At 38.8% G+C, this 13,418-nt stretch overlaps 1 protein-coding gene across 2 annotated transcripts in view; it reads right to left on the reverse strand.

The window, feature by feature from the left end:
- Positions 1-13,418, reverse strand: part of LOC107450965 (fatty-acid amide hydrolase 2-A) — a 30,109-nt gene continuing 16,691 nt past the window's right edge. For both annotated transcript variants that reach the window (XM_087164047.1, XM_087164048.1), the window contains exons 6-8: positions 13,104-13,258; positions 2,598-2,693; positions 1-1,564 (exon numbers count right to left, since the gene is read on the reverse strand). In XM_087164047.1, coding sequence (XP_087020173.1) covers positions 980-1,564; positions 2,598-2,693; positions 13,104-13,258 — 836 coding nt within the window. In that variant the 3' untranslated portion in view covers positions 1-979. The remainder of the gene's footprint in view (positions 1,565-2,597; positions 2,694-13,103; positions 13,259-13,418) is intronic.

The raw sequence follows: 13,418 nt of genomic DNA on the forward strand, positions 1-13,418 counted from the left end.
TCAAAGAGTTGTATTCTTTATTTTTATGACCACTGTGAGTTGAACAACGATAGTCAAGTGTTGAAATAGATTACATAATGAAAGAGAATTTAGTACACTCTATTGTTGTGAATCTTAAAAATTTTAAAGCTCTTAAATCAGTCCATAAAATGTTAGAATTTGTTTATAACATGTTAATAATTCCTGCAGACTACATACATTTTTACATTGTGATGAGGAGAGTGTTTCGAGATGACTGTCTTTAGTATACAGTAGACCTTCCAAACACTTTAATCAGCTCTTCAGCTTGCCCCAAAAATCATTATTCATAAGAAGCATGCAAGCATCAATATTAAGTTCTTATGAATATTGTCTTGTCCAGTATTCATCATTAAAGAAATGCATACTAAAATTCAACAAATGCATACATTTGTGTTGAAAAGTAATTTCTTCAGACAATTTTTAAAGCATAGCTTCCAACTTGTCGCTTAACTCTCCTATCATCAATCGATTATTGTTTCTAGGAAATTCTTAGTAACCATTATTAAGCTCTATAGATACCATTTCATGCTCATCCTAAAAATGTGTTTCAAAATTCATCAAATTATCTGTAAGATGAAAATTAATGCAGTTATAGAAGTTCAGCTAGGTGGAATCCACCCTCCAATTTATCAAATGTATCTGTAAGGTGAAAATTATAGCAGTTATAGAAGTTCAGCTAGGTGGAATCCACCCTCCAATTTATCAAATGTATCTGTAAGGTGAAAATTAGAGCAGTTATAGAAGTTCAACTTGGTGGAATCCACCCTCCAATTCAACAAATGTATCTGTAAGGTGAAAATTATAGCAGTTATAGAAGTTCAGCTAGGTGGAATCCACCCTCCAATTCATCAAATCTATCTGTAAGGGGAAAATTATAGCAGTTATAGAAGTTCAGCTTGATGGAATTCACCCTCCAATTCATCAAATGTAAGGTGAAAATTATAGCAGTTATAGAAGTTCAGCTTGGTGGAATCCACCCTCGAAATACTTTATTTAACTCCTCTGCACAGGCCAAGGACAATGGATCATTATTCAATTTGGCAACAATCTGCATTCCCTGAGGCATACCGTTCGGGTGCAGACCAAGGGGACATTGAGTAGCGGGCAGTCCAAGAAAGTTAAAGATGCCCGTAAAGCAAGTACTAAATATATGCGGTATCATTTCATAGTAATAAGGGGCTGTGAAAGGAAATGTGGGGTAAAAAAACACCGAATTTTCATCTAATAAAGTCCCGAACTTCTGATTTATCTTCTCCAGAAGAGCATGTGAGAGTGAAACGTTTTCATCAGAGTAAAATATAGGGTATTTTCCAAATCCAAGTTCTATAATATTCCAAAGAGAATGTCTGGAGGACCCTGTAGTAAATTTCAAGAGCTCCAGGACTCCATTTAAGTGTTTAAGTTTTCCAACTGTCATCATCTCTACCAGGTTCGGAATGTCACCGAGCAAAAGATGAAAATTGATTATATTTGACATACTCAAAAGCTTTATGTTGACTTCTTCTGCTACTACACCATACGTTTCGGTAAAGTAGTTGATAGCCTGAAAAAAGTAATAAAAGAATTTAGGGTGATAAAAATTTACTTGCATTAAATAATATAATCAAAATCAGTTTGTATCCAGCTAAAATGTTTAATGTCTTCATTAGTCCAAGAATTATAAAATACTTTTTTAACAATTTACACTATGATAAAATATTTAGCAGTTTTTCACTTGTTAAAGCTGCATTCATGTCACATTTATTTATTTTTTTTATCGGCGATGTTGAAAACCTGTTCAATATTGAATTTTCGGCAACAATATTCAACTCAGTAGCCTCTTAAACGTAAGTACAATCAAAAAGACACGATAGCTCCTGAATAAATCAGTGGTACAAGCTCATCTTCGTTCATGACATTTTGACGAAAACTACCCGCATTTGCGTTAAGAAGAAAGTTTCGAAAATCTCCCACGGTTAAACCTGGGATAAAGGGACTCTAACCCCTCATCCGTCTACTTGCTTTTCGTTAGAACAATGGGTGGTACGTAACAGCATAAAAATTGACCAGCCGTCGATGGGATTCAAATCTGGGTAACCTTATTGGGGTTGAGAGCGTTTTCTGAGCCATTCCATAAGCTTTTTACTTCTGCTCTATATATTCGTAATCAAGTCAAAGTCAAGCATCCAAATATAGCAGATGGGGCTTCGAACCTTAAGACATTTTCAACGTTTTGCAGTAATTATCATTTCTTTCAGAATTTGACTCAAGAATTTATTAGTTTTTCTTCCACTGTTTATGATTTTTTTCATGCATAATAAGTATTTTGTGATAATTAGAGTAGTTAACACAGAATGTAAAATTGAAGATGTCAATATTAAAAGGGGGTATGCTAGAAATCTGCAAGAAAAACCAAAAAACCTGTGTCGATTGTATTTGTTTTAATTGCTTCCAAATTGTTAGATTCTCTTCTGTAGGCAGTCAAGAGAAATACTCGATATTTCAATGATATTCCGAAACCAACAAAAATCTTAATTTCTTAAAAATGTTACATACCCTCTATTAGCATTGACTGTTACAATTATTAGTTTAATTACCTTTTTCATAGCATTAACAATTTCTTTATCAACGGGCTGAACAACAGGATCTTTGAGGTTAAATTGGTAATAAATCTTTAATTTCTTGAAATTAACCTAAAAAAGGAAATATAGTTTTAAAAAAATTTTTATTAATGTATGATACAAGAAAAGACGTCGACCAATGAACATTTTATCTGTATTTGAAGTTAAATTTAAAGTTGTTAAAATATTTTTAAACTTTAGAATAAATAATTACATGCACTTAAGAATAAGTAATTACTTGCTGTAATTACATGCATCAATGCAGTAAGCCTTAATAAAAACATTATTTAAAGCATAACTGAGTTTATTAAACTATGGCACAAGTACTGAAATATACCAGAACTATCAGCTAATATTTATAAGACAGTTTCCTTTTCCAAAAACATACATTGTGGTAAGACAATTATTTCAATTTTTTCATTTGTCTAGAAGAATTGAAAGATTGCCTTCCACAATAATTTATTAATGATTTAAGTTTCTATGACTAGATCTAGAACTGTAAGGAGCAGGGACATTTTGACATAAAATGGTATCAAACAGTTGAAGTTAGCCATTTAGTTGAATAGCATATTATACCACTTTCTTCATGAAGCAACTTTTTTTATACCAGTTCAATATAAAAAGTCGGGATAAAACGTGGTAAGCCTATAGGGCAAGTATTTATTCGTGTGTTCCTGTTTTCAAAATGTAGGAGAATCAGCAATAATCATAAAGATTTTCATGTTAAGTTCTTGTCAATTTTATTGTGGGTTTTGGTTGCACATCAGAAGGCTGATGGTGAGTCTGTAACTTTATGAATGCTGGTGCTATACCACCTTCGCAACATTCTAGTTATTCCAAAAGTATCGCTTGCAGTCAATTGGGAGACTAAGGTTAAAACTTGCAATCTATATATGTATTTCTCTTACACGGCGACAAAAAAAGCCTCATTACAACTCCCCGAATGGCAACGCTTGAAAATCGATCAATGATTGCCGCTAAAAATGTCACATGCCAAATCTAGTGAGGTGGCTCAACATGTAGCGCTTTTAAAAACGGAAACTGAAATAACCAGAGAGAGCATTCTCGACAAATGTCATCTCTTCCGAAATTCACCCTATCAGCTGCGGCAATCTCATACTATTAAGCTAGGCAGAAGTGAGTAGTCTTTGTCGATAGATCTTTATTTTAGTATTTTGTCGAAAGTGCTTTTTTTCACGAATTTATATATTATGAATTTATTTGACGATGTTTGATTTATATCACGAATTTATTTGTTTTATTGTTGTTGTTAGTTATCCATTGAAAGATGAGTCTCAGTCGTGCTGTTACGCTTTAAGATTTAGGTTTAAAGAATTACAGGTCATTTACTTGAATTCAAATTTATTTTAATGACTTAGTATTTACTAAAAAGATTTAATTTTTTTTAAAAAAAAAAGTTGTTATATGGATTTGAATGATTGTTTTGAATTCTTAAAATTTTGTGCATTTGCAATGTACCTAAGTTAGTAGCGAGCGAAGCGAGCTTGGTTTGCGAAGCAACCAATTTTCGGGGGTTGGCAAGCGCTAGCGAGCAGGGGGCTAGTTTAGTTCACTAGTTTAGTTCAATAGTATATATTATACCACTTTTTTCATTCATTTTTTTCATCATTCACTTTTCATGTAAAATTTAAATCTACCTACAAAATTGGTCAAGTTTGTTCTGTTACTTAATTGATATCAAAACAAAGGACCGTACAACAAAACAGATGGAGAAAGGGCCCCTCTGTCGTCTCAGACTTCCAGCTCAAATTGCATGACTATGATGGTATGATACTGTAACCAATAGTACTTAGGAAAGAAAACGGTTACGTAATACAATTTAGATAGTAGGCCATTCAAGATACTTGACAAACATAATCAGGGACTGTTAAAACTCATTTGAATTTAATTTTTGCTAAAGTTCTTCAATATCTTAAAAAACTATTTTCAAAAATTTTCACCAAGATTTTCGAAAGAAATTCTTTTTGAATTTTATTAAAAATCCGCTTATGACTGCCGGGATAGCCTGGTAGGTAGGGCGTTGGGCCCATGTCCGACATAACATGGGCCGACGGCCGAAGACTTCCCGTCTAGCAAGTGGTGACTGGTGCACGTTAAATATGCAGTTGTGCAAAGTTCTCCACGTTCTAATAACAAATCAATACCTCGAGGGCAGTGTTTTTTTTAACCTTTTTCGTATAATGGACCCCTTTTAAAAAAAATTTTAAGCAGTCACGGACCACTCCCCTGCGAAAAAAATAATTGCAAAAAATATCAATTATTAGAAAACATTTAATTTTATTATTTTAATGGTATGCAAAATTTTTAAAATTAAAATTCCTAATATGAAGGTTGTTACTGCTTTTCCTTAATTAATAAATTGAATTCAGGGATGGTTTTCGACAAAGCAACGCGCATATCATGTTCAGCATTCAATCGATTTTGATGTTCTGTTTGTATTGTCACAAGTGTGGATAATCCCGCTTAGAAATATCAAATAATGATTAAATAATATTCGACATGGATATTAGAGGCCTGTGTGCAGTCCGCGCTGAATTTGTGGTATCTCTATCACGGGTTGGCTTGCCGCTCACAAATCACCTAGTTTCAAATATGTATTTTCACCTTTTAGAAAAAGAAGATCAATGTTATTTAAATATTATTGATCCAAACGTTTTAAAAATTAGGAGTATTCTGCGGACCTCCAAAATATGACCCAAGGACCTCTAAGAACCCCTTCTTAACCTATGGTTCATGGACCCCTAAGGGGTTCCATAGGTTAAGAAACCCTTAACCATAGGTTAAGAAACTCTGCTCTAGGGGAACTGAATTGGAGATTGATCATTCTCTTTTTCAAGTCAAAATTACGATCTGTGGATGAATAAATAGATGTATGAATGGGTCACCAGTTATAAAAACTAGTATTTACAGCATAACGAAGAAATGATTCATGTATATGTTTAGTGTGACAATATTTATATTTAATACGAAATTTTACAGAGCTTTATAATTAGATAAAAACAATTTGGACCAATACAAATTAGCAAATTTTTATCAAAAAACAGGCTACATTTTTTTTATCTTTAACACCTTTTAGAAAACCGGAATAATTTAAAATAAAGAGAATATCAATCAAAATACTTCAATTGAAAACACAACAGTGGCCGTATAGTGACCTGTCACGAAGACAATTTCTCCATCTCACTACCAATTAAACACGTTCACGCCGGGAAAAGTGAAAATGCTGGTACGGGAAAAGAGAAAATACTGGTAGAAGAACTATTTCAATATTAGATAATATTCGGGAGGAGTTAATTTATTCTCAGCAATAACAATTTACTGTAAGGAAACTTATCACTGCAAAAAAGCAATTCAATATAAAAATTACATACGTTAAAAACAATTGGCAGTTATGGATCTTTATTATTCCCGGAAAAAAACTAAAAAATGAAATTTATTGTTACCAGTTTTTACTCCGGTGCGCTGCCAAGATGAGACAATCTAGCGTGACCCACCGGTGGGTCACCCCGGCGTGAACGTGTTAAGAATAGCATATGTAGTGCTGAACATTTTAATTACTAATTAACACCTCTATACCATACGAGCATGCAAGAGACAAAAATTTATTCCTCTCTTAACTTGGGCGATATGAGTTCTTTTGGCTTTAGTAATTATGCTTAACCCTTTCGCGCCGACTGTCACAAATATGTGCCAGCATAAAACCGTATCAACCAGGGTAAAAAGATAAAACTGGTAATCAGAGTAATTCTTTAGCAGTTTATTTGTGGGCGGAGTTATAATTGTTTGATTTATTTAATTCACCATTACTTTATTCAAAATAAAGCTATTTAGTTATACTTTGAATTAACATAGATTATATCTTATACTATAATACGAGGAATGGTTGCCAAGTCGAAAATCGCCCCAGAATTAATAAACTCCGGTAAACTTGGGGGTCTGGGGTTTTTGGCCACGAGGAATCGATTGGCGCCGGTTTTGAGGGGCTACGGTCGAGCAGTTCGGAGTTACAGATAGGATATTTTCAAACTTTATTAGTTCGCCATAATGGCTATAGATACTTTTCTCCACTCTTATAAATGTATGCTAATGCGAACCTTACAATTGAAATATTAATTTTCGACAACTTAAACCAATAATATACGAAGGAATTAATAATTTAATTGTAAGGTTCGCATTAGTTTACATTTATCAAAGTGGAGAAAAGTTTAACTTTTGTGTTAAAATCACAGTCAACAAAGTCCGACATTTCAACATTCATCAGATTTCAAGTTACATTTTCAGCATGCAGAATGCACCTCTACATGAAATTCTTCAAGGAGCCGGAATTTTGGAACAACAAGCGATCAACTCAATTCTACCCGCAAATGGACAACTAGAAGATACCGTCATTGTCAGAATGCTTCTCCATTACGCCGAACAAGCTTACCCGACCGTCAAAGTTGCCGTATTTCACCCTGAATTTGTCGCACGCTTCTACGTTACAACAGCGGATGGCGCTTATGAAGGAATGGCTCTTCTCAACGATATCAGCGACCAGAACAAGGCTCCCAACTATCTATACGGCGTTCAACAAGGATTCGACGTGCTATTCATTCCCATTCACAAGAGAGCTCAAATGGATAGAGGCGAGCACTGGATGCTAGGAATTTACGAAGCAAGCTATGGAGAACGTCAACTATCAGTCTGCGATCCAGTCGACAACCCGCTGCCCATCGATGCTGTTTTGAGAAAAATACTGCGATACGTTTTGAATACCGTTGTTACGAATGAAAAGCTGAAAGGATGCATCGTGAAACCTCGCAACTCTTACAACCACCAAGATGACGCGTCTTCCTGCGGAGTTTACATCGTCTTTTATGCTGGACAATACCTCTCTCATCGACGCCTTTTCCTGGACAAGAATTTTCAAGAAGCGGATGAACGGAAGCAAATTTACGAATTCGTTGTGAACAGTGACCAATTGAACATGTCGGGACCATCTGAAGCCGCATCTTTCACATCTTCGACCAATATGCACGCTTTGAATATCCAAGACCCGATGATAACGCCGTTGCGCCCGACAAGAGCATTCAAGCAGCGTAGCAAGGAACGAATGTCGGATATATTGATGGAACTTAATGCATCTCAACGAGTAAAATACCGCGATTATGAAAGACGCAGACGAAAAAAGGAAACAATGAGGGGCCGCAACATTCGCCTAGAGGAACAACGCCGCCGTAATGAAAGACTCCGTAGAGCTGCGAAATCTCGGCCTGCGTCAACCTACAAAAATGCTGCAACTTCCGACGTGGAATATCAAAGTCTTGGTCCATTTAACGTCGCTTGCATCCACGATGGCGCTTTGCATTTCCCAGAAGAAAGAGTGAGGAACAAATTACACGTAGATTCATTTGGCGACTGCTGCTTACATGGAAGAATCAAACTACCAATGCCCGAATTTCCAAACGAATTAGCGCTTCTATTTGCACGACAACACCGCTTATCGGAAGAATTCCACACAGAAGGATCCGCAACATCGACGCCTGCTTTGCACTTGCCTCATTCAAAGTCGACGACGACAGAACCGTCAATCAACATGGAATCTACGCGTTTATCGCCGGCGGTCAAGTCCATCACAAGAACAACCTGGCAACGTGCCCGACTCAAGACCCGCAAGGTGGATTTGAACAGCCGAAGTTTGCCCAAATGTACTTCATGGACCCGGACGAGGCTACAGCTGCGCGATCTGAGCTCAACCGAGAGTTAAGCCAAGAACTATTGCAACTACTCGAGGAGATCATGCGTTTTAACAACCCGTTCGCCCAATCGTTTATGATGATGAGAGAAGTGATCGAATAAACCAACCAACGCGCAATCGCAGCCGGAGTACAACCGCCCAATGTCCACCTCGTCCTTACAAACCGCGAAGGCGACGATCCTCGACGATTCAACTCACCAGTTGTAAACGAAATAGCCGCAGTCTTGACTCTAAACGCCGATCAAAGCATCCCAGAGAATGAAATGGTCATGCGAGAACGCAGGAAAAAAATCACGCAGCTAAGCAACATCGATGGTCGCGTCGAGTCTTTTACCTACCCGCTTTTCTACCCGAGAGGAACTTTTGGATTCTATGTTGGAATGCCGCTGTACACGCCTTATCCATCAAGAAATCATGTTACACGCGCAGAATTAGCCTGTTACCGACTCGCCTACCGTCCGAATTATGCCAAGCCACTCCCGATCGATTGCACAAATGCAGGAATAGATCAACGATTGGTCGAGTTTAATGCACTTCATTTTGGCGGACGCTTACTCCAGCAATACGTGGTCGACACCTACATTCGCGTCGAAAGAGATCGCATACAGTGGATAAAGAGCCATCAGAGTGAAATTCAAGCCGAGAAATACGCCGGAGTTCACAACATTCTCAGAAGCTTGGCTGCGCAAAAAGATGCTGCAATTGGCGAAACAACCATCTTACCGTCATCTTTTCCCGGATCAACGCGCTGGTACACCGAGAATTTTGAAGACTCCATGGCATTAGTGCGAAGATTTGGATTGCCCGAATTTTTTATCACCGTTACCTGCAATCCGCAGTGGCCAGAACTCCTGTCAGCGATACGCAATGAATTCAACGCCGCAATTCCGGAAAGCCTGTTGGCTCTAACCCGTCCAGACATCGTTGCAAGAGTCGCACGTCTCAAGTTCCGCCAAATCGTCGAAGACATCATGACGCATCAAATCTTTGGAAGAGCATCCGCGTACGTCTTTACCATCGAGTTCCAAAAGCGAGGTTTATCGCACATGCACCTATTAGTGATTATGTCGCCAGCGGACAAGATTCACAGCGCTGACCAACTTGACGATTTTATCTCGGCGGAAATTCCAGAAGATGATCCGGAACTCAAGGAACTGATCTCGAAATGGATGATCCATAACCCGTGTGGTGATATGAACCCAAGCGCTCCGTGCATGGTCAGCAAACATGGAAGAGACCAGTGCAGATGGGGATTTCCAATGGAACATCAAGACATGACATCGCTCGTGCACGATGAAAAGCGGAGGTATCGCCGACGCTACAATCCGTTGTTGGATCCAATGAACCCAGAATTCTCGCATGAGCAAGCCATCTACAGGAAAGACTGCAACGGCCAGCGCGTCACCACAGACAACCGCCACGTCGTCCCGTACAACGCCTACCTGCTCAAGAAGTATCAATGTCACATCAATGTCGAATTCGTCGGCAGCATCGGACCGGTGAAATACCTCTACAAGTACATCTACAAGGGCCATGATTGTGCTACGATAAAGGCCGTCGAAAACCAGCAGACGATCATCTACAACGAGCCGGAGAAGTACGTGGAAGCTCGCTATATCTCACCAGTTGAAGCATGTTGGCGCCTATCCAAGGATTTCGAGATCCAAGCGAAAAGCCACACCGTCATTCGACTTGACATTCACCTACCCGGACAAGATGGCGTTAACTTGGACCAAACGCCAGTTGACCTTGCCGATATTGGACAGAAGGGATCGACCTTAAGGGCTTACTTCCGCCATAACACCGCGCTGAAAGAAGACGAAGCGAACGGAAAGGCAGTCACCTACCACTATTACCATGAAATGCCGGAGCACTACCGATGGATTGACCAGACGAGCACTTGGCAGAAGAACGTGAATGCTTGCAGCAGAATTGGTCGCGTACATCCAATCAACTTCGTTTCCCAGCCAGAACTTTTCTTCCTGCGCACGCTTTTGTTCCACGTCAAAGAACCAACGAACTTCAGAGACCTGTACATTGTCCACGGTGTCCAGCACACAACCTACAAGCAAGCCTGTCTAGCCAGAGGCCTCACATACGACGACCAACAGTACGTAGAAGGACTCCGCGAATCTGCTTCATCGAAAATGCCAAGTGTTATGCGCATACTCTTCGCTCAAATCCTGATACTTGGTGTGCCAGAAAACCCGAAGAGATTATGGGAACTGTTCAAAGAGGACCTCGCGGAAGATTTCATTCGAGAAGCAAGACGCACTGGTGGCTCCATAGAAGAAGCGATAAAGCGTGCCTACCGAATCATCGCGCATAAGCTGAACACCGAAGCTACCGAATGCCGCAACTTCCGATACTGGGTGCAGACACATGGCATGGAAGACATCGACAACTATGAGCAAGATTTGGAACACGATATGATCGACGTCGACGAATCAACAGCAATCGGAGACCGCATGTACCAGCAACTCAACGAAAAGCAGCGTGAAATCGTCGACACCATAATCCAAGCACTTGAAGACCCGACTCCTGCTGCGAAATGCTTCTTCATAGATGGACCAGGAGGAACCGGGAAGACATTCGTCTACAGCACGCTGTATCGTATCGTTACCGGAAGACTTAAGAAAGTGAAATGCATGGCTTACACCGGGATAGCAGCGATTCTTCTACCGAGTGGTCAAACAACGCACCGAACCTTTGGCTTGAAAGTCCCGTTTACATCCGACTCAAGATCATCCATCAAACCAGGATCACCGAAGGCGAACGCACTCAAAGGAGCCCACATGTGTCTGATGGACGAAGCTCCGATGATGTCAAAATACGGCTTGCACAACATCGACGAACTCCTACGCGCGATTTGCAACAACATTCCGTTTGGAGGCAAAGTCATGGTGCTTGGTGGCGACTTCCGACAGTGCTGTCCAGTTCAACAACGTGCCAACAAAAGCGAAATACTCGACCTTTTGATCAAGAGAAGCCATCTGTGGCAACACTTCAAGGCTTATTCGCTCGAAAAGAACATGCGCGTTGATCCCGAAGAAGAAGAATTCGCGAAATACCTGCTAAAGGTCGGCGACGGGGAACTCGAAGTGAATGAACTCGGCGAAATAGAAGTCCCAGAAGAAATTCGCTCTGGTGGTAACCTCATCGATGAAATCTTCGGACCATGTCTCAGAAGTGGGAACTACGAAGCAATGAAGAATCGCGCTATTCTTGCACCATTGAACGACGATAAGGGCAAGATCAACGAGCAGATTATCGCTATGCTTCCAGGCGAAGAGAAGACATACACATGTTTCGACTCGGTAAAGGATCAACATGAAGGGGGAATTCAATTCGCGCCTGAATTCCTGAACTCGATCAACATCGCCGACTTGCCTCCACACAATCTGAAGCTCAAGAAGAACGCCATCATCATGCTTCTCCGAAACTTGGACGTCTCTGAAGGAATGTGCAACGGAACACGATTGATTGTCACCGAACTTTGCAACAACATCATCAAGGCTAAGATCATCACCGGTGAATACGCAGGCCGACAAGTACACCTTCCAAGGATCACGCTCGACTCCAGCAAATCACAGCTTGGCGCAACTATGCAACGGCACCAATTCCCAGTTACTCCAGCATTCGCCATTACGATACACAAGTCACAAGTTACTTCTCCTCACGACGGTCTTCGTGCACGGAATGCTCTACGTCGCGTTTTCAAGAGTCAGACGTCAAAGTGCGTTGAAGGTCCTGCTGCCTCCTGAGAATCCAACCCACACCCGAAACGTCGTATGGAAGGAAGTCCTGAACAAGAGAAACTCACCAGCCGCAACTGCCTCTCCGACAACAAACTACCTGGACAACATGGAAGACTTAGCAATCGATGATTAATGTTTATTATGTTTATGCTGTTATAGGTTTATAATATGTTTCTTATGTATGTATATATGTTTGGTTTTTCTAAATAAATTTGTCAAAAATATTGAACTTCAACACACTTCAATCTTTACACTGCTCACTTTGTACCATTTCTTTAATTGTATAATTTTTTGTTATCAATTACATTTTATTTCCTATGACTTTTCAAACTTTACCTTTGTATAGAATAGTTCCCTTTCTAAACTTTGTTTAGATAGTTTACAATGGTGCACTTTAACTGGTTATCTTTTCACCAATGGTTTCACAAATTTTCTTATAGCATGTATTGTTTTGATAAATCACAATTGAAAATTTAAATCTTCTAGTTAGCTTCGATACCTGTTTTCTCCGAGCGGAGCTCGGTCACCCGCTGGTATATGATTAAACTAACAATAATTAAAGTAAAAGCAAAGTAAGTCTGTCAAATTAGAAACGACTACATTTAAGTTACCGTTTTTTTATTTAATTACATCCTGATTCTGATTTTGTATGAATGCTTTTCTGAATCACCCGTCCCCAAAGGGTTAATCTTTTACTGAACGGTTTTAAATCTCTGAATACTTAAAATTCTATTAATTTAAAAAAATGGTATATTAAAATACTTGAAATAATAATGGATTGTGTTGATCCCGAATTTCTTTTTTTTCACAAAGAAAAATTTCAAGAATAAAATAAATGAGTTAACAGTCTAAGTTCTTTTTCGAAATAATTCATGGGAATTGTTGGTTCTTAATGTAAGATCAAAATTTATTTTTATTTTGTTTAACGATTGTATTATATGAAATATTATGAGAAATATTTTATACCGGTTGGCCAAATTTTATCTTTTGTGCATTTCTTGATGTGAGGACATTCATCATTGTTATCAGATCTTCTGCATATCTACACATCGGTCCGGTGCTAAGGTATTGAAATGTTTTCAGATTCGGTGCCGGAAAACATCCAGTATTTGGAACTAAATCTAAAAAATAACAAATATTATTGTGAGAAAGAAACATTGATTATTTCTACGTAATCAAAATTATTGGTTGCACTGAGGAACAAATAATTTTGTTTTCATTTTTACGAGTATTTGATATTACCTAATACCAAATACTTTAGTATTTGGTATTAGGTAATAT

Source organism: Parasteatoda tepidariorum, chromosome 5 (assembly GCF_982258835.1).
Source record: "Parasteatoda tepidariorum strain Cologne lab strain chromosome 5, Ptep-v5.0, whole genome shotgun sequence".
NCBI classification, from domain to species: Eukaryota; Metazoa; Arthropoda; class Arachnida; order Araneae; family Theridiidae; genus Parasteatoda; species Parasteatoda tepidariorum.